The 23,840-nt window shown below is 44.3% G+C and overlaps 2 protein-coding genes across 2 annotated transcripts in view; one reads left to right on the top strand and one right to left on the bottom strand.

Annotated features, from left to right (window-relative positions):
• Positions 1–2,131: 2,131 nt before the first annotated feature.
• Positions 2,132–21,432, bottom strand: LOC121537947 (ganglioside-induced differentiation-associated protein 1-like 1). The gene is made up of 6 exons (XM_041845617.2): positions 20,907–21,432; positions 10,589–10,781; positions 7,764–7,937; positions 6,764–6,858; positions 5,891–6,005; positions 2,132–5,413 (listed from the first exon to the last, which is right to left on the bottom strand). The coding sequence occupies exons 1-6, from the start codon at positions 21,087–21,089 to the stop codon at positions 5,070–5,072; spliced, it is 1,104 nt and encodes a 367-aa protein (XP_041701551.1). The 5' UTR covers positions 21,090–21,432; the 3' UTR covers positions 2,132–5,069.
• Positions 21,433–22,392: 960 nt separating this feature from the next.
• Positions 22,393–23,840, top strand: part of LOC121537946 (junctophilin-2) — a 33,196-nt gene continuing 31,748 nt past the window's right edge. The window contains exon 1 of the mRNA XM_041845616.2: positions 22,393–23,377. Coding sequence (XP_041701550.1) covers positions 22,999–23,377 — 379 coding nt within the window. The 5' untranslated portion in view covers positions 22,393–22,998. The remainder of the gene's footprint in view (positions 23,378–23,840) is intronic.

Here is a 23,840-nt window from a genome sequence, read left to right as displayed (position 1 = left end):
ACTTCTGTGAAATCAAACTGTCCACTTAGGAAGCAACACTGGTTGACAATACATTTCACATGCTGTTGTGCAAATGGAATAGATAACAGGTGGAAATTATAGGCAATTAGCAAGACACCCCCAATAAAGGACTGGTTTTGCAGGTGGTGACCACAGACCACTTCTCAGTTCCTATGCTTCCTGGCTGATGTTTTGGTCACTTTTGAATGCTGGCGGTGCTTTCACTCTAGTGGTAGCATGAGACGGAGTCTACAACCCACACAAGTGGCTCAGGTAGTGCAGCTCATCCAGGATGGCACATCAATGCGAGCTGTGGCAAGAAGGTTTGCTGTCTCTGTCAGCGTAGTGTCCAGAGCATGGAGGCGCTACCAGGAGACAGGCCAGTACATCAGGAGACGTGGAGGAGGCCAACAACCCAGCAGCAGGACTGCTACCTCCGCCTTTGTGCAAGGAGGAGCAGGAGGAGCACTGTCAGAGCCCTGCAAAATGACCTCCAGCAGGCCACAAATGTGCATGTGTCTACTCAAACGGTCAGAAACAGACTCCATGAGGGTGGTATGAGGGCCTGACGTCCACAGGTGGGGGTTGTGCTTACAGCCCAACACCGTGCAGGACATTTGGCATTTGCCAGAGAACACCAAGATTGGCAAATTCGCCACTGGCGCCCTGTGCTCTTCACAGATGAAAGCAGGTTCACACTGAGCACGTGACAGAGTCTGGAGACACCGTGGAGAACGTTCTGCTGCCTGCAACATCCTCCAGCATGACCGGTTTGGCGGTGGGTCAGTCATGGTGTGGGGTGGCATTTCTTTGGGTGACCGCACAGCCCTCCATGTGCTCGCCAGAGGTAGCCTGACTGCCATTAGGTACCGAGATGAGATCCTCAGACCCCTTGTGTGACCATATGCTGGTGCGGTTGGCCCTGGGTTCCTCCTAATGCAAGACAATGCTAGACCTCATGTGGCTGGAGTGTGTCAGCAGTTCCTGCAAGAGGAAGGCATTGATGCTATGGACTGGCCCGCCCGTTCCCCAGACCTGAATCCAATTGAGCACATCTGGGACATCATGTCTCGCTCCATCCACCAACGCCACGTCGCACCACAGACTGTCCAGGAGTTGGCGGATGCTTTAGTCCAGGTCTGGGAGGAGATCCCTCAGGAGACCATCCGCCACCTCATCAGGAGCATGCCCAGGCGTTGTAGGGAGGTCATACAGGCACGTGGAGGCCACACACACACACTACTGAGCCTCATTTTTACTTGTTTTAAGGACATTACATCAAAGTTGGATCAGCCTGTAGTGTGGTTTTCCACTTTAATTTTGAGGGTGACTCCAAATCCAGACCTCCATGGGTTGATACATTTGATTTCCATTGATAATATTTGTGTGATTTTGTTGTCAGCACATTCAACTATGTAAAGAAAAAAGTATTTCATTCATTCAGATCTAGGATGTGTTATTTTAGTGTTCCCTTTATTTTTTTGAGCAATGGAGAGAAATATATAAAGTAATCCATTTTAGTGGCAAATGTAGTGGGGAACACTTGAGAATGTTTACAATGAAATAGTGTAAGGTATGTTGAATTATTTTGTGCTTTGCCAACTAATTTTATTGTAACACAACCCTCCAAATAAAAATTAGATCAGTTCTTATGTGGTTGTCCCACCTAGCTATCTTAAGATGAATGCACTAACTGTAAGTCGCTCTGGATAAGAGCGTCTGCTAAATGACTAAAATGCAAATGCCAAATGTCTTGAATGTCCAGCGGCTCTCAATCAATATTGAGGTTTACATACAGTCAGCCAAAATTATATCCTAATCGTTTATTTTCATTTGTTTACAAATCATCAAGGACAACATGCAATTATTTCCGGAACCAAAGGATTCAAATCATATTACGGCTACTACAAGCTGTAGGTGTGTTTATTCTTGGCTCTACCTAGGGAATATTGAGCATGATGTGCAAGTAAAATTAATAGTATTTTTAGTAGGTTGCCCGACTCTGCACTATAAAACTTAATAACCAGGAGATTTTTTTCTGTTTTGTTTGGCATTGAGAAAATCCATATAGTATAAAATAGAGAAAATGCATTACATTCAATCATGTTGAAATAATTCTGTAAACTGCAAGTTACATTTTTCATTTTCATAATTTATTTTTCATTGATGGCAACTGAATGAATTAAGGCTTATGAACAAACATCATAAAAAGCACTAAATAAATGCATATTTATAAATATAAAAATAAAAAATACTATTGTGAAATATAATGGCCACAAATAACTACTAGGATTACTCAACTTGTTGAATTCCTTGTCTTGAGATTTCTGTGAGCCATATGGAATAAATACCTAATTTGCAGGGACTCAGTTTTAAGAGGCAGTGAATTATTGGTAACAATGGTGCTTGTTATAATGAAACCTAGACAAACACTTACAATGATAGGCTGGTTATGGAAATGTGATTTCTCAATTGGTCTCTGACATTACACCCAGACAGTGTTACAGTTTATGTATCAGTGAAAGTCCCAGGAAAAAAAACACAAAATAAAGTGGATTGTAGACACACTTGAGTTGAATTACTGTATGGCTAATAATGAAAGCCAGTGTATTAGTTGAGTACTATGCTAAATGTAAAATGTGTTAACTTGCTTACTTCCAACTAAAGAAAAAGCTCAAACTTAAGATGTTCAAACCTGTGCCATTTTATGTTATTGTTCTTACACAGGCGACTACTGGAGTCAAATGTTCTTTCCATTACATAGATCTTGATTTGATTTGATTTGAAAGCTCAACATGAAGCCAACTCCAAACGGTTGGTTTTTACAGTTCTTCTGTTGTGAATATTTTCTTCTCACCAACACAAGGTGATGAGATTAACTGTGACTTCTCAACTTCCTGTTTTCAGACAAACTTGTAGGACCGGTTTCCCAGACAAAGATTAATCCTAGTCCTGGACTAAAAAGTAATGTCAATGGAGATTCTCCATGGAGCATGCTTCTTAGTCCAGGACTAGGTTTAATATGTGTCCAGAAACCGGTCCCAGGTGTGTCTTGACAAGTATTCAAACTGAAACCTTTTTGTGAATCCAAAATGACACCTTATTACCTACATTGTGCACTACTTTAGACCAAAGCCCTATGGTCCCTCATCAAAAGTAGTGCGCTACATAGGGAATAGGGTGCCATTTAGGACTCAAATATAGATGTCCCACACAGCTGACACGCTGTTAATGAAACATTGATCATTGTCTTTTTTGGTTAAGAATCCTCCACAGCCCCATCCCAGCAGTAATCAGCTATGCAGTCTGTTAACAACCATACGCACGGTTACTCTGTTCACTCAAAAATCTTTCCTTTTCCTGAAACCACACTGAAGAAAAATGTTCTTTGTCAAAGTCTGTGCTGCCCATGACTTCACAATGAGATGGAGCTGAAGATCCAAGGTTCCTCTTATCTTCTCCTTTAATGCTCTCCTGTCACCTCGCTTCCCTCTGCCATTTTGAAAAGGATGGGAGGAGGACATGAGGAAAGACTATTGAGAAAGAGCTTCTATTTCAGTGGGAAACCAGAACTTCCTGTCTTGTATGTTGTCTTGTAGTTATGCATTGAGCGTCAAGTTACTGTATGTTGATTCATGTTTTTACCCAGACCTTATTTAAATGGCAATAAATCATTGTAGTTATACAATGTAAACCCTATTAACGTTCCACGGTCAGCTTTGTACATGCTAGCACTCCTGAACAGAGGGGAACATTGTATAGGTCAGTAAGACTCCAGAGAATTTGGGTCACAGTTAGGTTTGCAAAATTCCAGGAACTTTCAATAAATTCCCTGGTTTTCCAGAAATCCTAGTTGGAGGATTCCGGATTTCCTGTTTATTCTCTCCTAATTCCGGGAATCCTCCAACTGGAATTTTCTGGAAAAACCAGGGAATGTGTTGAAAGTTCCCGGAATTCTGCAACCCTAGTCACAGTTTTCTAAGAGGTTTAGATTGTAAGGATTTAGTTTGAATGGCTAGTCATACTAGTCTTGGAACAAACCCCCCCCAAAAAGCTTGGATTATTGAACTAAAACTGGTGGAGCTCAATGTTCCTGGAATCAAGCCAACAACCATGTCAGCTATTTATGTGACTTTTTAACTGAACAATGTATAATTTCATAGTCACTCTATAGGGACACTGTCAAAAGCCACTGACTGATTCCTCGCTCAATATTGCGGAGGGCTCAATTGACCCTTTTAGTATTTCTCTGTCATACCCATCCTTTCTGACTTGAAAGTCAGAGATCACTTTATGATCAGCTCAAGACAGTGGTGCTGAGGTGTGTGAAATGACAATCACATTTTGATGAATTGATGGAGTGCATATGCTTTCATAGTGCTTTCAAGGGAGTGTCTGTATACAGTCCCAATTCACTCCTTACCCCTTTCCTTTGGCCAGATCCCTTCGATGTTTGCATATCTGAAGGGTCTGGATTGGTAGAAACAGTGGAGGACCTCACAGATCCGCAAACAAGAGTTCTGGTCAAGGGAAAAAGGAAAGGGAATGAATTGGGACCGACTGGACGTCTCGCTATCCTATCTTCTCATCTGGCAGCACAGGAAGTATCACAAGGATTTCATAAAATAAACCAATGGCCAACAGAGGCGTGAAGGGCAATAGGTGAATGCCAAAACAACTTAATAAAACTATAGTGACATGCAGGGTATGGATCAGCCCCACTTTGGGTATGGCGATGCAATGTCAAAACATTGTCTGGTGTGTAGGCAATATGACCATAATGATCATTAAAAACACAAATAAGTTTGTTCCCTTAATTAATATAACTGGATAATGCATGCCTCCAAAATGAGCTAATTAGAAAGTAATACTGTAGGTTGATAGATGAAGGCATTGGAATACCAGAAAAATGTGCTGTTAAGAATTCCTTTGTGTATGGAATGTTCTTATATTCTTTGTAATAGTGTTCCCTATATAGATTCATATTTTCCTGCTGTCGTAAAACATTACAGAAAAATTGAAACATCACACAAATACACAGACATTTAAGACAAGGAGGGGGGCGTTCACTACACGTATTTCTTTTTTAAAAACCAATAGGCAAAGTACCCCATCCCTCCCAGAGAGCCCATGAGGAAAGAGGCCCCGAAGAAAGATGGCGGCTTCTTTTTTACCATTCGAAATGCATTGGGAAGAACTGCTGACAGGAGGGTTGTGTGGATGTCGCCCAGAACCTTGCGGAAAGCGTAGCGTTTTTGCACCCGCTCGAAAAAGGACTGGAGGTTGGGTCGGCTGCCGTCCTCCCAGTATTTCTTTGAGAGTCCCAAGAACTTAAGCCTGTGCAACAAGGCTCCCAGGCAGACATCAGCTAGTGTAAATTCAGGTCCACATAGCCACAACTCACACTTTTGACCTGCCAAAATAAAACATGCTACTGTAGCGGTGTGGTACAAAGTAGCCTGGTCCCAGATCTGTTTGTGCTATCTTGCCAACTGCAACTCCTATGGTCATATAAGATAGGACAAACAGATCTGGGACCAGGCTAGGAAGATGAAACAGAGTGGTCATGTCCAAATACCCATAATAGAGTACTAAATAGTATAGGAAAAAATAACGTTTTATAGTACACCCCGAATGCGTCATCTAATGCGCGATTGCGTTGACTCCCACCATTCATTCATTTTGGTATAGCGCGTCAATTTATCTGATTATCAGCTGTTGTCAAACACGTGAGTCGGAAAAGAGGAATGAATTCTACTAGATCAAATGGTCTAAATGAGTATGCCGTTTAGGTATGTAGTGCGGTAGAATGGGTATTCGGACAAGGCCACCATGTTTGATAATGTTAATGAACTGTACGATATAAACATCAATAATAATCTGCACTCACCTTCATACTCGATTTTCCTCTTTTCCAACTCGGCCTCCACCTGATCTAGTACCATGGCCAACTCGCCAAGGATCTTCTTTAGGTAGGTCACATTGTCGTGGTCCAATATTTTTGCCTGTAAGCACAAGAACAAGCCCATGTCACATATGTGCATATATGTCTGTCTATGCAGTCTCGTATTGTCGCTATCCGCTCATAGGTGAAGACCTCTTGGAAGACCACAGAAAACAACATGGTGGACAACATCTGCCAAGAGACTGGTCTCAGATCAGCACCACAGAGAGCTGTAGCATGTCATTGTCTGGCGTAAGCAAGCATCTCTATGTCCCCTTGAAATACAATAACAGAGTAAAATAAACCTATTTGTAACAGTGGAACTAATAATAGTCGAAAATACAGGTACTGACTAAAGATAGGCCGAGCCAAGCCGTTAAAAGTAAACCATTTGTTTTAGCCAGTAGATTGGCCCTGGCAGTGGCAGCTATCCATGTTGATGCATGATGGGTCGATACAGAACTAGCACCGACCCTGACACAAGCAATTAGGGTAATTTTGCTATATCTATCCTACATCACACTAAAACGTAAACAACAACCACGTTGGAATTGCTCTGCTTAGTAATAACTTACTCAATAACTCATATACTTGATGTTGGTGTGACAATATGAGTAGGACCATTATCAGCTCATCTTAACAATCTTGTGAGGCCATTAATGAAATATGCCTCTTAACACACAGAAACGCACGCACACACACACACAAATGGTATATAGGGCGACTGGAAAGGTCAATTGTTGGTATTGCATTATATCAATCACTGTTTCTCTCTTTTTAGGCTTCTCGTTCTGTGTGGTGCCATGCTACCAGTCTCACCATGAGTTTTTTCTGCTTGGAGAGGTATGGCTCTGTCAGCGTGGGTTCCTCGTGGTCCAGCTTCATCAGCTCAGACGCAGCGTTGGCTAAGTGTCCTAAGGACAGAGAAACAGAGACATCACTGACTCCTGGATGAAATACTGCTCTGAGGTAAGAGACAATAGTCAGTGACTATTGGAGGAAATACTCCTTTTAAACCCTTCTGTGGTCTAAAGCAGTACCAAAAACAGAGAGTGGATGTTCAATAACAACAAATGATACTGTAACTAGTGTATACGTTCCTATCTGACAAGAATATAATGTGTTAGAAATACACAATTTACAAATGCGCAGAGGCCCCATAGACTATTCTGTTTTCCTGCTAAATCTTAATTTCCCAGCGACAACCAATTTCAGTTATAAAATGTGAGAGATAAATCAATAAAGTGTTGTTCATAAAAACACATTAATGACTCTGATTAAAATATAAACATCATTGGTGAACTGCCACAAACAAATAAACAACAAATAAAGCATCAATTTGATTTAACAGACATCACACTGGGCAGGGGGCTCACTGGTTAATTTATTCCACTGCAGGGTTTTGGCCGGACCAGCCTTTTTCTTGATTTATACATGCACGTCCATGAAGGAGCAATGCAGTGCCTGCAGACTCAATTACCTTATATCTCCTACAAGGAATTAATGACATTGCTTCCATGACATTTGCTGTGATAAGGATTAAGGTCAAATTGGACAGCATAATTTGGTTGAGAGACAACATGTTAATACGAAAATGTTGTGAGAACGCTGAATAGTAGTGCATTTTAATGGGAAATTGCAGATACTATCAATCAAATGTATATTGAATAATGATATGCAATATCATATTATATTGAATGTTATTTACAATGTATATGCGACTTACATGTGTGTTTTCATGTCCTGCATATACTACGTCAATATTTTCTTGTGAATGGGGTATTCCCACTGTAAAACACTGAATTCTGACATGACTTACTACGTATTTCAGCGGTGGCGTACTTTGGGATCATGGAGTCGGTGGTGAGCTCTGGGTGCAGGATACAGCCGTGTGTGTAAGCGTCCATGGGCAGGCCGTCCAGCAACTCACGGTACTGCTGCACACGCTCGTAGAGAGGAGAGCCAGCATCGGGAATCAACTGGGCCACCGTTTCTACAAAGACACCAGGTACAAACAGACAGAGGTTCGTACAGCACTGTGACATAATTACACATATAGGAGTATACAGCATTCTAACATATTAGGCCTGTAACATAAAGACATAGCACTGTATACCAACTTCAGCCTTTACTTGATGTGCAACAGTCCACTTAACATATCACAAAGGATAACAATGGTGCATTAGGGGTATTTTCCTGTGAATGGAGTACACTCAGCTACAAAACTGTTTCTGAGAATGGGCTCCATAGGCCAATAGACAGAAATAGAAGCAAATGTTTCACAATATTAACAGATAGCTCTGTGTTTTGACTTTAGATTAGGACACCATAAAGGTAGGCTATGGGCTAGAGAGGGCTTACTGATGATGACTGATGATGGGGAGTGGGGACACAGGAAGGGCCCAGGGATATTCCAGTCTGTGCTGTTTCTCCGATCACATGGCTCTAGGGTGGAGCCGAAGGCCCGGAGCTGCACCTGGCAGAGGGCCAGACTGCTGACTAATCAGTCCAGGCCCAACACATCGACTTGGGCATGGCTGTGGCCGTACGTGGCCTGGCTCTGGAGATCTGCTGGTGCGCTCTGCTGCAGCGCTAAGCAGCACAGGGGTGTGAGTATCAGAGCAGGCTCCTTAAATCAGTCCTTAGCACAAACAGGGGCATGGCCTTGGCTTGGGTACACAATACTGCTGCACCTTGCACCAACATGGTGATGGTGCACAATGAAATGTCACACAGGAGAGAACCCGATGGTCTCTGACTGTGTTACTGCTCAATCACATTTACACTCTTAGATAAAAGGGTTCCAAAAGGGTTCTTCGGCTGTCCCCATAGGAGAACCCTTTTTGGTTCTAGGAAGAGCCCTTTTTGGTTCCAGATAGAACCCTTTTAGGTTTCATGTAGAACCCTCTGTGGAAAGGGTTCTACATGGAACCCAAAAAGGGTTCTTCCTGGAACCAAAAAGGGTTCTTCAAAGGGTTCTCCTATGGGGACAACCAAAGAACCCTTTTAGGTTCTAGATAGCACCTTTTTTTCGAAGAGTGTATCAAGCAAATGGGATACAGCTGACAAAATATCAAAACAAGATTCTCCCTGAGAAAGCATAAGGAGAGCATACGGAGAGCTTAAGGCGACTCAGACCTGCAGCAGTACCTCATCCAAAGTAGACTTGGCCAGGGTTCTACATGGAACCCAAAAGTGTTCTACCTGGAACCAAAAATGATTCTTCAAAGAGTTCTCCTATGAGGACAGCCGAATAACCCTTTTAGGTTCTAGATAGCAACAAAAAAATTATCTAAGAGTGTATACTCTATTATCTGATTGGATACTGTCTGCTATTCAGTCACTACTGTAACATCGTGGATGAAAAGAGATGAGTAGTCTGAAAGGCAATACCTCTCCTAAATCAAGCAGCTGAATGACACAACATCCTCTTTAGAATGAGCATGAGGTCTGAGTCGTGTTCAGTAGGGAGAGAGCATTTTCCAACTAAGTGAAACGGGGAGGTATACCACTGTGTGAACTTGTCAAATAAGCAAACTGAGAGGAAGTCCTTCATCCATTGGCCATGTTCAATATCCCCTCCAGCCTTCCTGGGGCATCCTCTCAGGACCTTACATAACGACCCACAACCACCAGCACCTAAAATGACCCATACGACCATGATAGGACAAACGACATACTGAGAAAAACACAGTATATAGTTCATAGACTCTGGGTTGAATTACACTTCCCTGATGAAAAACAGCAACACCTTACCAATGTTTAGAAACCTTAGGCTTAATAGAAACCTTCAAATATTCATCCTCTTTGCTATGCAGCCTCCAGCCAGTCACTAACTTCATGGGCGATCATTGATCCTTGAGCTGCAGTGAACCATATGATATGCCAATTAGATTTATCTCTGACATGGCTTTTGTTCACAACTGCACCTAATATGATGATTGATTGAAATAAATTATTGATAGAGATCAGTATTCTTCAAATGTGCATACTGTTTCCTATGCAGTCCCTCACTGACTATCATAATAAACAAAAGAGATCAAGTTAGTCTGAAAAGCAATACTTCTCCCAAAGTAACCGTGAAGACGGTATACTGTTTTACTATGCAGTCACTCACTAAACATCATGGACACCGAAAGAGATGAGTAGTCTGTAAAGCAATACCCCCCCAAAAAAAAAAAGTTAGTCTCTATGGACTCAATGATCTGGTTGTAATAGCAAACTTAAAATGACAATAGATCAATAGTAATGTCAAAAGCAATACCTCCCCCAAATTCAGTCTCTATACATATTCAATAACCTGCTAAATACTGCAGCAGTACCTCATCCAAAGTAGACTTGGCCAGGGTTCTACATGGAACCCAAAAGAGTTCTACCTGGAACCAAAAAGGATTCTTCAAAGAGTTCTCCTATGAGGACAGCCGAATAACCCTTTTAGGTTCTAGATAGCAAAAAAAAAATCTCTAAGAGTGTATACTCTATTATCTGATTGGATACTGTCTGCTATTCAGTCACTACTGTAACATCATGGATGAAAAGAGATGAGTAGTCTGAAAGGCAATACCTCTCCTAAATTAACCTTAAAAAGAGCATGTGCAGTCACTAACATAATGGAAAGAAATCAAGTAGCCTAAAAGTCAATACCTCCCCCAAAGTTAGCCTCTAGGTACTCTATGATCTGGTTGTAGTCTGAGACGATGGTGTCTCCGTGGATGAAGACAGGCACCTCCTCCCCCAGGTTGAGCCTCATGAACCAGGGCTCCTTGTGCTCAGCTATAGGGAGACTCACGTCCCTCTCTTCACACAGCAGACCCTTCTCATTGATCACCAGGCGCACCTTGAGGAAGAAAAACGCAGAGAAACACAGGGAACAGAGACACAAGTTACATATTCGTCTCATAGTTTGACTCTTGTTTATATGTGTTTTTGTGTTTTAGTGCAATCAGTACTCTAATGGTCTATGTTATTACAATCTTAGAACAAATATATGTGCTAGAAGTTATTCTGATAGAGAAACCCCTTCAGGTCTACAAGGGTTAATATTCAAAAGCAAATTGTATTTTGCTTTTCGCACTTTGGCTTATTGCTGCTACTTGTAGGCTACAATGTTTTGTTGAAGAACAATTTAAAAAGAAAACAATGATATCTCTATTTCTAACAAACAGCACACCCTAGAGCAGGGAACCCAAGCACAGACAGGCATAAAACAGGCCATTAAAAGGCCTTAGAAAAAGTAATAGTCATGCAAAATTATATTTTGTTGAGCTCAATATGAACCAAAAATGGCTTCTGTGAGGCAGACAGTATCCATTTTCAGTGTCTATTAAAAGCCCTGCCAAGTTCCATGGAGATCCATGGAGGGTTATTTGCAGAAATAAGATTAATGAATGTACAGTCAGTGCTTGACTTGGGCAGGAGCTCACCGGAGCTGAGTATCGGCACCACACATTTTCTACAGTTTGAGTTCCTGTTCCTCTCATAGAATATTAGCTCAAAAGTATTGTGGAGCGCCTGAACCTAAATGTAAACAGTACCGGCACCCAAATTGAGTGCTGGCATCTATTTCAGTCAAAGTCAAGCACTGTGTACAGTAGATCACACTATGGAGGTGAGGGAGCTATGGAGCGAGAAACATGGGAGTTTTGTTGTAAAGGGCCAGACAAATGGCCAGACAACTTGTAACAAAACATCACAAAGTGTGAGTGCACCGACTGCGTAAACAGTTAGTGTAGGAATTTTTACCACTCCTGTCTAGTACAGGATAACCTTGCTATTGTGCACAGAGGGAGGAAGTCTGGTGCGCAAGACAGAACAGGAAGACCTTGTAGCTCGCTCATTTTACTGTAGAATTATTATTTTACCAAGAATACTGCAACAATTCCCATCACTGATTATTTATGTATTAGCATGAAACCTAAACTTAAACAGTGACTGGAGTAGATGACTGTAGAGAATGATTAGGGCATACAATCAACCAGACCAAGTGATTCAACAATGAAAAATATTTATGTCTTAATCAATGACATAATCTCAGGTTGCAGCAATTGTACCAATCTAACACTGCTAACCAGACAATTAATGGCACCCTAACATTAACTCCTCATCATAAACTGACATAAACTGGCAAGGATCCACTGACAACCTCTGACATTTTAGTTGGAACCACCAGAGTCACAGATAGTTATAGAGATCTCTATATCTGACTCAGGGAACTACTGACACCTGGGTTTGACTCACTGACATCTGAGTTGGACTCACTGACACCTGAGTTGGACTCACTGACACCTGGGTTGGACTCACTGACACCTGGGTTGGACTCACTGACACCTGGGTTGGACTCACTGACACCTGGGTTGGACTCACTGACTCCTACGTTGGACTCACTGACACCTGGGTTGGACTCACTGACACCTGGGTTGGACTCACTGACACCTGGGTTGGACTCACTGACACCTGAGTTGGACTCACTGACACCTGAGTTGGACTCACTGACACCTGAGTTGGACTCACTGACACCTGAGTTGGACTCACTGACACCTGAGTTTGACTCACTGACACCTGAGCTTGACCCACTGACACCTGAGTGTTGAGACCTACAGGCTCTGGGTAATACTGTCGTGAACGAAGGTGTAAATCTCCAACCTGCTGTAGCAGTTTAGAATGACAGACAGCGGAGTATCGATCTTCAATGACTTCCAAATATGCTGTTACATTAAGTTATCAAACTCCCACAACAGTATATCATTCCTCGTGTGCACAATCCATCATTAACTGTATGACAGATGGGATCAGTTATCAAAATAACTATTCAGACGTAGTTTAGATATCTTGATGCTTTTCTAAAGACAGCAAGAAAAACATGTTTGTACAGGGTAGTGCAATGACACAGCCATTTTCTGTCGGTCTCATCTATATTTGCAGCATGTTGGACATCCGCATTAGTCCTCCTTAGTTTGATAAAAATCCATATATGGATCATGTGAATTGTGCAGGGACATGCACTACATGACCAAAAGTATGTGGACACCTGCTCGTCGAACATCTCATTCCAAAATCATGGGCATTAATATGGAGTTGGTCCCCCCTTTGCTGCTATAACAGCCTCCACTCTTCTGGGAAGGCTTTCCACTTGATGTTGGAACATTGCTGCAGGGACCTGCTTCCGTTCAGCCACAAGAGCATTAGTGAGGTCGGGCGCTGATGTTGGGCGATTAGGCCTGGCTCGCAGTCTGCGTTCCAATTCATCCCAAAGGTGTTCAATGGGGTTGAGGTCAGGGCTCTGTGCAGGCCAGTCATGTTCTTCCACACTGATCTCGACAAACCCATTTCTGTATGGACCTCGCTTTCTGCAAGGGGCATTGTCATGCTGAAAAGGGCCTTCCCCAAACTGTTGCCACAAAGTTGGAAGCACAGAATCGTCTCAAATGTCATTGTATGCTGTAGCGTTAAGATTTCCCTTCACTGGAACTAAGGGGCCTAGCCCGAACCATGAAAAACAGCCCCAGACCATTATTCCTCCTCCATCAAACTTTACAGTTGGTACTATGCATTGGGGCAGGTAGCGTTCTCCTGGCATCCGCAAAACCCAGATTCGACCGTTGGACTGCCAGATGGTGAAGCGTGATTCATCACTCCAGAGAATGCGTTTCCACTGCTCCAGAGCCAATGGCGGCGAGCTTTACACCACTCCAACCGACACTTGGCATTGCGCATGGTGATCTTAGGCTTGTGTGAGGCTGCTCGTCCATGGAAACCTATTTCATAAAGCTCCCGACGAACAGTTAATGTGCTGACGTTGCTTCCAGAGGCAGTTTGGAACTCGGTAGTGAGTGTTGCAACCGAGGACAGACGATATTTACGCGCTATGCGCTTCAGCACTCGGCGTTCGCGGCTGACCCGTTGTTGCTGCTAGACACTTTCACTTCACAATAACAGCACTTACAGTTGACTGGGGCAGCTCTAGCAGGGCAGACATTTCCATGTAGAACCCTCTGTGGAAAGGGTTCTACATATAACCCCAAAGGGTTCTACCTGGAACCAAAAAGGGTTATCCTATGGGGACAGCAGAAGAACCCTTTTGTAACCCTTTTTTCTAAGAGTGTATGCATAATATATACTGTATTTTCCTGTAGGCCACATATACAGCTGCTGAGAGGACAGAGGAACCAGGTGATCCTAACATTCCTTGTTCATTATCTCAACATGAATATCCATAACCATCATTAAAACCAACCTCAATGAGAAGACAGAGTAGACTTTGCTTAATGACAGTTATAGGCTACTGTATTAAGGCGTCGCATTGTTTAACCTAAAGGAATGCAACCTCTCTAAATCCTGTATTGAGTGGAACCACGATAATGAGCCTGATGTTTTACTGGTACTGTGTTAGGCCTACTGCTGCTAGGTAGCTCTCTCTCTGCTCTTCCCCTCCCCTCTGTTTGTCCTTGATTGCAGGAGTGAAGTCTGGTGTGCGGGAGTCAGGGTTCCAGCTGCAGCTCATTCACCATAATCACCTCAGCCCTTTAAGACCCGGTCATACTTGCCACTCATCGTCAGATCATAGTCAAGACAACCATATATTTGGAACCTGACTCCTGCCTCCGCTTCACTCCTGCCACCACCATCCTGCTCTCCACTATCGGACCTCTCCTTTGGACTCCCCACGGACACTAGGACATTACGGTACCACACCTGCCCTGACCTGGATCTGTACCCTCACTGTAACCTGGACTTGCTCTTCCCCATTTATTGGAAACCTGGACTATTGAACATTATAATAAACCTGTTAAAACTTCTCTGGCTTGGTGTACTTGTCTGCATTTGGGTTCTATCCAGTTAAATCATAACAGTATGATCTGACCAACATGAACCCAGCAGACAGTAGCTCGGATACCACCCCAGAGTGCACTCAAATTTGGACTGCCATAGCCAATCAGGGCATTTTACTTGGCCGACATGATACCCTGTTTAAGACGATTGCTGAGGACAGTCAGGTGCTGCTTAATCAGGTTCAATTACTCACCAATCAAGTGTCTGCCCTTACTACCCCTTCAGCCCAGATCAGAGAGCCTTTTGTTCCTGCTCCAGAGCGCTATGACGGGAACATGGGAACCTGTGGCGAAGTTTTGACTCAATGCTCGTTAGTGTTTGAACAACAGCCCCTCACCTACGCCTCAGAAAGAGCCCGTATTGCCTACCTTATCAACTCTACTAGCGGTTCCGCTCGTGCCTGGGGATCCGCGGTCTGGGAGAGTCAGTCGGACATTTGCAACGTTTACGTGGCCTTCACCACGGAGATGAGGAAGGTTTTTGACCACCCCGTACGAGGCAAGGAGGCTGCGAAACGGTTGTTTTCTCTTCGGCAGGGGGGTTCGTAGGGTGTGGCGGAGATGGCAGTGGAGTTTCGGACTTTAGCAGCAGTGAGTGGTTGGAATGACGAGGCATTACAAGGAGTGTTCATCAATGCTTTGTCTGAGACTTTAAAGGATGAATTGGTGTCATATGATGAATCGCCTACGCTGGATAATCTTATTTCACTCACTATCAGGTTGGATAATCGGATTCGGGAGCGCCGCCGGGAGAGGAGTGTCTGTCATCAACAAACTCCTCCTGCATCTTCCCTACGGAGAAAGCCGTGTCTTCCCGGAAGTCGATACGAGGAGCACTGAACCCGAAGCCATGGAGGTGGGTCGTGCACGGTTGTCCTCAGAGGAGCGTGCACGTCGTATTCAGGCTCGGGTCTGCCTGTATTGTGGAGAAGCTGGTCATTTAGTTCCTTCCTGCCCAGTTCGTCCGGGAAAAGGCCCGGCTCATCATTAATGGGAGAAGTTTTGGTGAGCCGAGCAGCGGATTCTTCCTCTTCTCCCCGCATTCTGCTCCAGGCATCCCTCCAGTGGCAGTCTCAGAATTTCTCGGTTAGTGCGCTGATTGACTCTGGTGCCGACTGCAAAGCTTTTTGGATAGAGAGTGGGCTCAACAGATGGATTTGGAGACTGTTCCTATGGACTGTCCGCTGCAGGCTAAGGGTCTAAATGGACAATTGTTGACCCGTATTACCCATCAGACTGTTCCTGTGTGTCTTAGAGTGTCGGGAAATCATCAGGAGAACATTCAATTCCATATTATCGACTGCCCACAGACCCCCTGGTCCTTGGTATCCCCTGGCTCATAAGACACAATCCACACATTGATTGGGTGACAGGTAGCATAGTTTCATGGAGCACTTTTTGTCATGTGAATTGTTTGTGTTCTGCTCAGACTCCTGCCAGTACTGTGCCTCAACCTCCACTGGAGTCCATGGATCTTTCTGCTGTTCCTGACGCGTATCATGACCTGGCATCCGTTTTCTGCAAACACAGAGCTACTTCTCTTCCTCCTCACCGGCCTTATGACTGCGCCATTGACCTCCAGCCAGGAGCCCCGCTCCCCAGCAGTCGCCTGTACAATCTCTCCCGGCCGGAGACGGAGGCTATGGAGAACTACATTCGGGACTCCTTGGCGGCAGGTATTATGCGTCCTTCCTCGTCACCTGTAGGAGCAGGATTCTTTTTTTGTTGCTAAGAAGGATAAGACCCTCAGACCCTGTATTGATTACCGTGGACTTAACAATATCACCATTAAGAACAAGTATTCTCTGCCTTTGATTAATTCTGCTTTTCCCCTCCTTCATGGTGCTACCATCTTTACGAAACTTGATCTACGAAATGCGTATCACCTGGTGCGCATTCGTAAAGGTGATGAATGGAAGACTGCCTTCAACACACCCTTGGGACATTTTGAGTATCTGGTCATGCCTTTTGGTTTGTCTAATGCCCCTGCTGTTTTTCAGGCACTCGTGAATGATGTCCTTCGGGACATGTTGAATCGTTTTGTTTTTGTCTATCTGGATGATATCCTGATTTTCTCAGAGTCCTCCCAGGAACATGAACTACATGTGCGCCAGGTGTTGCAAATGTTGTTGGAGAACAAACTATTTGTGAAGATGGAGAAATGTGAATTTCATGTGTCTGAGACCTCTTTTTGGGTTACATAATCGCTCAGGGGGAGTTGCGGATGGACCCAGCTAAGATCTCTGCAGTCACGGACTGGCCAGCCCCCTCCACCCGCAAAACAACTTCAACGATTCCTGGGGTTTATGAACTTCTACAGGAGGTTCATCAGGACTACAGCCGCATTGCGGCACCACTCACCGTCTCACCTCCATCTCACTACCGTTCGCTTGGAATGAAGGGGCCGAATCAGCGTTCGAAGAACTGAAACATCGCTTCGCCTCGGCTCCCATTCTGATGCAGCCGGACCCAGACCGCCAGTTTGTCGTGGAGGTGGATGCATCCGACACTGGGGTAGGTGCGGTTTTGTCGCAACGTTTTCCTGAAGATAACAAACTGCATCCCTGTGCTTTTCTTTCACGGAAGCTTTCTCAGGCAGAGAGGAATTATGATGTTGGCAATCGTGAACTGCTCGCCGTTAAGCTGGCTCTCGAGGAGTGGCGGCATTGGTTGGAGGGGCGGAACAACCCTTCATCGTTTGGACGGATCACAAGAATCTGGCATACATCCAGTCAGCTAAGCAGCTCAATCCCCGTCAAGCCAGGTGGGCACTATTTTTGGGAGATTCAATTTTTCTCTGTCTTACCGTCCTGGGTCACGCAACGTCAAGCCTGACGCCCTGTCTCGTGTTCATTCTGCTGTTGATACTGGTAGTAACCCTGAACCCATCTTGCCTCCTACCTGCAGTATTGCGGCCACTACATGTGACATCGAAGGGATTGTTAGACAGGCTCAACATCATCAAGCTGACCCTGGGAGCGGTCCTCCTAACCGGTTGTTTGTCCCTGAGTCTGTTCGCTCCCAGGTACTTCAGTGGGCTCACTCGTCTCCCCTTACCTGTCACCCTGGAGTTACTCGGACCCTTGACTTTGTGCGACGGAAGTTCTGGTGGCCCAGGATGGAGGCGGACACTCGAGCCTTCATTGCTGCTTGTACGGTCTGTGCACGAAGTAAGAACTCCACCCAGGCCAGCGCTGGTCATCTACGACCTCTGCCAATACCCAGTCGGCCCTGGTCCCACATTGCTTTGGATTTTGTCACTGGACTTCCCCCTCGTCTGGAAAGACTGTCATTCTTACTGTGATTGATCGTTTTTCTAAGTTTGCTCATTTTTTGGCCCTACCTAAACTGCCCACTGCCAGAGAGACGGCTGATATTTTGGTTGAACATGTGTTCCGCTCTCATGGTCTGCCCACTGATATTGTCTCCGACAGGGGTCCCCAGTTTGTCTCCCAGGTATGGAAAGCTTTCTGTAAAGCTTTGGGCATCACATCCAGCCTGTCCTCTGGATATCACCCCCAGACCAACGGGCAAGCCGGAGAGCGAACCAGGAGATGGAGACCGCTCTCCGCTGTGTCCTCAGGGTCTAACCCTGGGTCTTGGAGCTCCATGCTCCCCTGGGTGGAATATGCTCATAACACCTTGACTAACGCTTCCTCTGGTTTGTCTCCCTTTCTGTGTGCTCTGGGTTATCAACCTCCCCTGTTCCCTTCTCAAGAGAGGGAACTGGCGGTACCCTCGGTGCAGTCCCACATGCGCCGCTGCTTCAAGGTCTGGAGGAAGGCCAGGGGTAGCTCTGTCCCGAGCTTCGTCATACATGCAGAGGCAAGCCAACCGTCACCGGTCCCAGGCTCCCGGTTACTCTCCTGGTCAAGAGGTATGGCTTAAGTCACGTGATCTTCCATTGAAAGTAGAATCTAAGAAGATGGCGCCGCGTTTTATAGGACCGTTCAAGATACTGTCTATTGTTAACCCCTGCGCGGTTAAGCTACAGCTTCCTGCCTCCCTACGGGTTCATTCCACTTTTCATGTATCCCAGATCAAGCCTGTGTCTGTCAGCCCTCTGTGCCCGCCCTCTCGTCCCCTCCTCCGCCCCGGATCGTGGGTGGGGGTCCTGTCTACACTGTCCGGCGACTTCTGGATGTTCGCCGCCGGGGTCGTGGTTTCCATTACCTGGTGGATTGGGAGGGTTATGGTCCTGAGGAACGTTCCTGGGTGCCCAGGAGCTTCATTGTGGATCCTGCTCTGGTCCGTGAATTTCATCGGTTACATCCCGATAGACCCTGTCAGCCGCCAGGTGGCGTCCGTGAGAGGGGGTACTGTTAGGCCTACTGCTGCTAGGTAGCTCTCTCTCTGCTCTTCCCCTCCCCCTCTGTTTGTCCTTGATTGCAGGAGTGAAGTCTGGTGTGCGGAGTCAGGGTTCCAGCTGCAGCTCATTCACCATAATCACCTCAGCCCTTTAAGACCCGGTCATACTTGCCACTCATCGTCAGATCATAGTCAAGACAACCCATATATTTGGAACCTGACTCCTGCCTCCGCTTCACTCCTGCCACCACCATCCTGCTCTCCACTATCGGACCTCTCCTTTGGACTCCCCACGGACACTAGGACATTACGGTACCACACCTGCCCTGACCTGGATCTGTACCCTCACTGTAACCTGGACTTGCTCTTCCCCATTTATTGGAAACCTGGACTATTGAACATTATAATAAACCTGTTAAAACTTCTCTGGCTTGGTGTACTTGTCTGCATTTGGGTTCTATCCAGTTAAATCATAACATACTGTTGAGTGACAACAGGCACAGATCAGCAGTAGCTTCCAGAGAGGCTCGTAGCCAATATCCTAATGGTTGACAGACTAAATCCCACATCTTTGCCACATGGGGCGTGGAGCAAAGCTAGCTGAGCACAGTCCAACAGCTGTGAAGAGTGGATGTCTAATCAGGTGCAGAGCAACATGTTGTCTGCATTGCATGATATTTCACAATGATTAGTAATTTACCATATTATGTCATATTGATGCTAGGTGTCGATCCTGGTTTCACTATATCTGCATGTAGGGAAAGGTAAAGAATTCTGTCTCTACATTCAAAATGCGTAATATAGATTCGGTCTACACCTTTCATTGCCAATTTCCATGTCTTTCAGTGCTTGAAATGTAAGCGTTAAGCCCAAGTATCAGAACATACTGTATACCTATCTATACTGTAGGCCTATCTATTACATATACATTGAAAAAATAGAAAAGTGCTTGCAAAGAGGATAGAATAAGATCAAATGAGGTGGACATAATTTTTTTCACAGAAAATGTTAGATGCAATAACCTCAGACTTTGTCATCTGCCTGTTGGTTAGGTTTACAGTTAACTCCTAATCTGGAGAGCTGTTAATAATAATGACAGGAGAATGTAAGCTGTTATAATGCAAGATCTCTCACAGACGCTCCAAGGCTGTATGGTTTAAGTGGCACTAACTCAAAACGCCGAGATGTCAAGGCATTGCGCTATGGTGGTCTGCAGACAACATGAAGAAGATCATGCTCTACACATCTGAAGGGAAAGATCTCTGTATCATAAATACTCATGTGGGTTCTACATACTATTTGAATAAAAATGGCCAAGTCTATTAATATATTTCAGAATAACTTAAAAGCGCTGCATTGAGAGAAAGACACAGGGAGGGTTGAAATGTTGCCTTTTCACAGAGATACCTCATTTTACATCAATTATTTAGATTTGTCACGTCGGACCACATATGAGGTGTAGCCTGATTTCTCATCCATGAGGGGAAAACTGTCAAAACAGACGTCTTAATAGAATTAGACACCATCTTTTTCTCGCCGAATCATCCATTGTTACATAATATTGATCACCAATCCAGCTATAGCCTATCTAACTCGTATAAACCAATGTCAAGGAAAATGTCCACACATGCTGCAGACGATTCATAACGTCTCATATGGGAAATATTGCCAGAATTAAATAATTTCTAACACAAACGTGTAGGCCTATAACATTATATTTCAAATAATTCTTATAGAATAACACATTGAGCTCCTATAGCAGATATGACATGTAAGAGAGAGACCGGGTACACCTCCATTTCGTTTGCATGCTGTCTGTGTGTTACCTTTTGAGAGATGAAAGACTGCGTCCAGTGATACAAAACAAGCTTGTCTTTAGAGAAATTAGGTTTCGACTCTATAGCTGGCTCTTCGCTTTTCTCCCCGTCTGTAATTTCGCCGTCTTCATCCATGGCTGAGATGGGCCACCAGCTACAGTTGGTGGGGGTAACATTGTTGGAAGACGCCATGACAGAGGGTTTTGTGCGTATGAGAGAGAACCAAGGGAGGGAGAGAGGAGAGATGGATGGATGGAGGGAGGGAGGGACAGACAGGAAAGGAAAAGACCGAAAGCGCAAAGGATTTCAGCACCACGAACTGAGCATCATCGATTCAACGCGACGTGGCAGAATCAGTTTCGGACAGTGCCCGTGCTGAAATCTAGATCTCTTTCGATAAAGGTCGCTTGCAAAAATTTTACCGCGTAATCCATAGAACGCTTACCCTTAACTCAAACATGTAAATACGCTTACGATTAAATCAATGTGTAGGCTACATCACACAGGCACAAACATGCGCTGTGGAACCCCCTTGCCAGTGATGGGAGGAGGGAGCATTTGACAAGAAGGTCAAAGTGCTCTCTATGAGAACAGGGTGTCGGAGAGCTGTTAATGAAAGACCTTTGTTTTTCAAAATATTTTTGAACAAATAAATAATAGTGTCCGACGTTGATAGTTGTATTAAAACGCACCCAAAGGAAAATTTGTTTATGTGAAAATACGATACATCCCAGTCGCACAGATGATAGCCCATATAGCTCCATTGAATTTCTTGCAATTCATGTGTTAATTCCACATACACAAAAAACCAGAATGAATGCGCATGTATAAAGCAATTGTTATGTTTTCTGTGTGTGTTTTTGAACAGCAAATATTGCAATGATTGATCCGTGACAGTAGAGGGGGCGACATAACATGTTTGGGCTGAGCAATCAGGATCCGAGTCGCTGTACCATATTGCCAAAAGATATCCCAAGCAAGCCGCAAGGCGGCGTAAAGCTAAGTGCGCAAATCAAGTGCATAATGAACGAAGGGGTGTGCAGAATATGAAATGTTTCAAGAGAAATTCGGCTACTGTAAATGGCAGAAATTCAAGTTTTAAGATGGGTCAAATGAATAAGGAATAAGAGTGTGGTTGCAGCTTAGTTTTAGTGCAATTTGGTTGATTATTTATAGCTTACTTATTTCCCATCCAATTCGTTGTCTATTGGTCCCAGTAAAGGAAATACTTAGCGTATTCTAGCAGTGCTACCTACTATTTAGCAATTACTAAGCTATATAGCCAAATTTTAAATATTTTGACATTTTACTTTCACCACACGTTGTTGATGGTGCACAATTGGTTGACGCGTTAAGTAGAAGATTGGGGCCTATTTTAAATGCACTAGACTAGAGTCTGTGACTGTAGATAGACCATATGCACGACCAACCCCGAAGTGGCAAGTGATCTGGCATGACTCCTCGCAGCAGAGTAAGGATTGGGTTGTATTTTTGGAACAGTGTGTGTGTGGATCTGGTCGCCTTGTTAGGTCTGCTAAAACATTTCCGACAGCACCAACTGTTTGGTGATAGCAGCGCCAGTGACGGGAGGCATGGACAGGGGAAAGGGGCTTTTCTATGGCCACCTTGGAAAGATCCCTGGCTCAACCAGAAAAAAAGAAGACATCCAAAAAACAGTTCAACTAAATAATCGCATATTAGTTTTACCTCTGGGGGAAAAAACAACCGTAACAAATCTTACTAAGTCAGCACAGACTGAAGTTCATGACTCTGAAATCGAACGGCGATCAACAGAAGAAGAGTACTGAAGTAATCCAAGGGAATGAGAGATCATAAAGTAGGCTAAAATGCGCGCCTGAAACAAATTGCTTTGACGTGTCTATAGAGTGCAAGGCTACATGGAAAAGACCCCAAAAATATTCAAGAAAAATACAAAGAACAGATTCTAAGCACAGTGCCAAGGATCTCCTAAATCGTTTTTGATGACAGGTGAAGGCGGATCCATTCTGATATTTTATCTTGACCAAGATTTTTTTTAAGTCATTGATTTGACTCTGCCTTTAAAACTATATTTTTTGTCTGCAGTCACAGAAGGGAAGGTATGAGTGGAGGTCGTTTTGAATTTGATGATGGTGGAGCTTATTGTGGTGGCTGGGAAGGTGGCAAAGCCCATGGGCATGGGATCTGCACCGGACCTAAAGGACAGGGCGAGTTCTCCGGGTCCTGGAATTACGGGTTTGAGGTGGTTGGAGTCTACACCTGGCCCAGCGGAAACGCCTATGAAGGCTTCTGGTCGCAAGGGAAGCGCCATGGTCTAGGAGTTGAGACTAAAGGACATTGGGTTTACAAGGGAGAATGGACTCATGGCTTCAAGGGGAGATATGGCTTGAGGCTGAGTGTTGGTAGTGGGGCAAAGTATGAAGGAACGTGGAATAATGGATTGCAAGATGGATATGGCACAGAGACCTATGCTGATGGTGGTATGTTTTTTATTCCTTTATGTATATGTTGTCCTGAATCTGGTGGAGCCAGGGCTTGTTCAGCCTCACTTAATCATGTACTTCCTATACACATCATGGGAATCTTGCATTTGTAATATGTAATAACACTGTTATGACATCTTTGCACATCCATTAGCATCATTGACATCTGTCTTACCTGACATTTAACATTTGAAGAAGGTAAAGGGTAGAGGTAATTAATTACATAGGACAGGTATGCATTTTTGGTTTATGCTGATATATCCAGATGCATCTGAGAATATAAGAGCAGGGATATGAGAGGATTATCTACAAAGCACAATGGGCTATACACTACAGTACAATACTAATGTTCCATTTGGGTGTTTTATGAGCGAATGAGTGACTCAAGCTTGCAGCAGTGAAACAAGGAGAGGAACCCAAGTGTTGCTGCAGATGGTCCATTAGGATCTTGCCCATTCCT

The sequence above is a fragment of the Coregonus clupeaformis genome, chromosome 24 (assembly GCF_020615455.1).
Source record: "Coregonus clupeaformis isolate EN_2021a chromosome 24, ASM2061545v1, whole genome shotgun sequence".
NCBI classification, from domain to species: domain Eukaryota; kingdom Metazoa; phylum Chordata; class Actinopteri; order Salmoniformes; family Salmonidae; genus Coregonus; species Coregonus clupeaformis.
Note: the sequence above shows the minus strand (reverse complement) of the source record. Positions and strands in the feature narration are given on the sequence as shown.

Excerpts from the sequence above, each read along its gene's own strand:
- LOC121537947 (XM_041845617.2), bottom strand. The coding sequence starts at position 21,089 with ATGGCGTCTTCCAACAATGTTACCCCCACCAACTGTAGCTGGTGGCCC. Across the intron at positions 6,006-6,763 it reads CCAAGCAGAAAAAACTCATG|GCAAAAATATTGGACCACGA; the intron begins GTGAGACTGGTA and ends TTGTGCTTACAG. Across the intron at positions 5,414-5,890 it reads GAGGAAAATCGAGTATGAAG|GTCAAAAGTGTGAGTTGTGG; the intron begins GTGAGTGCAGAT and ends TTATTTTGGCAG.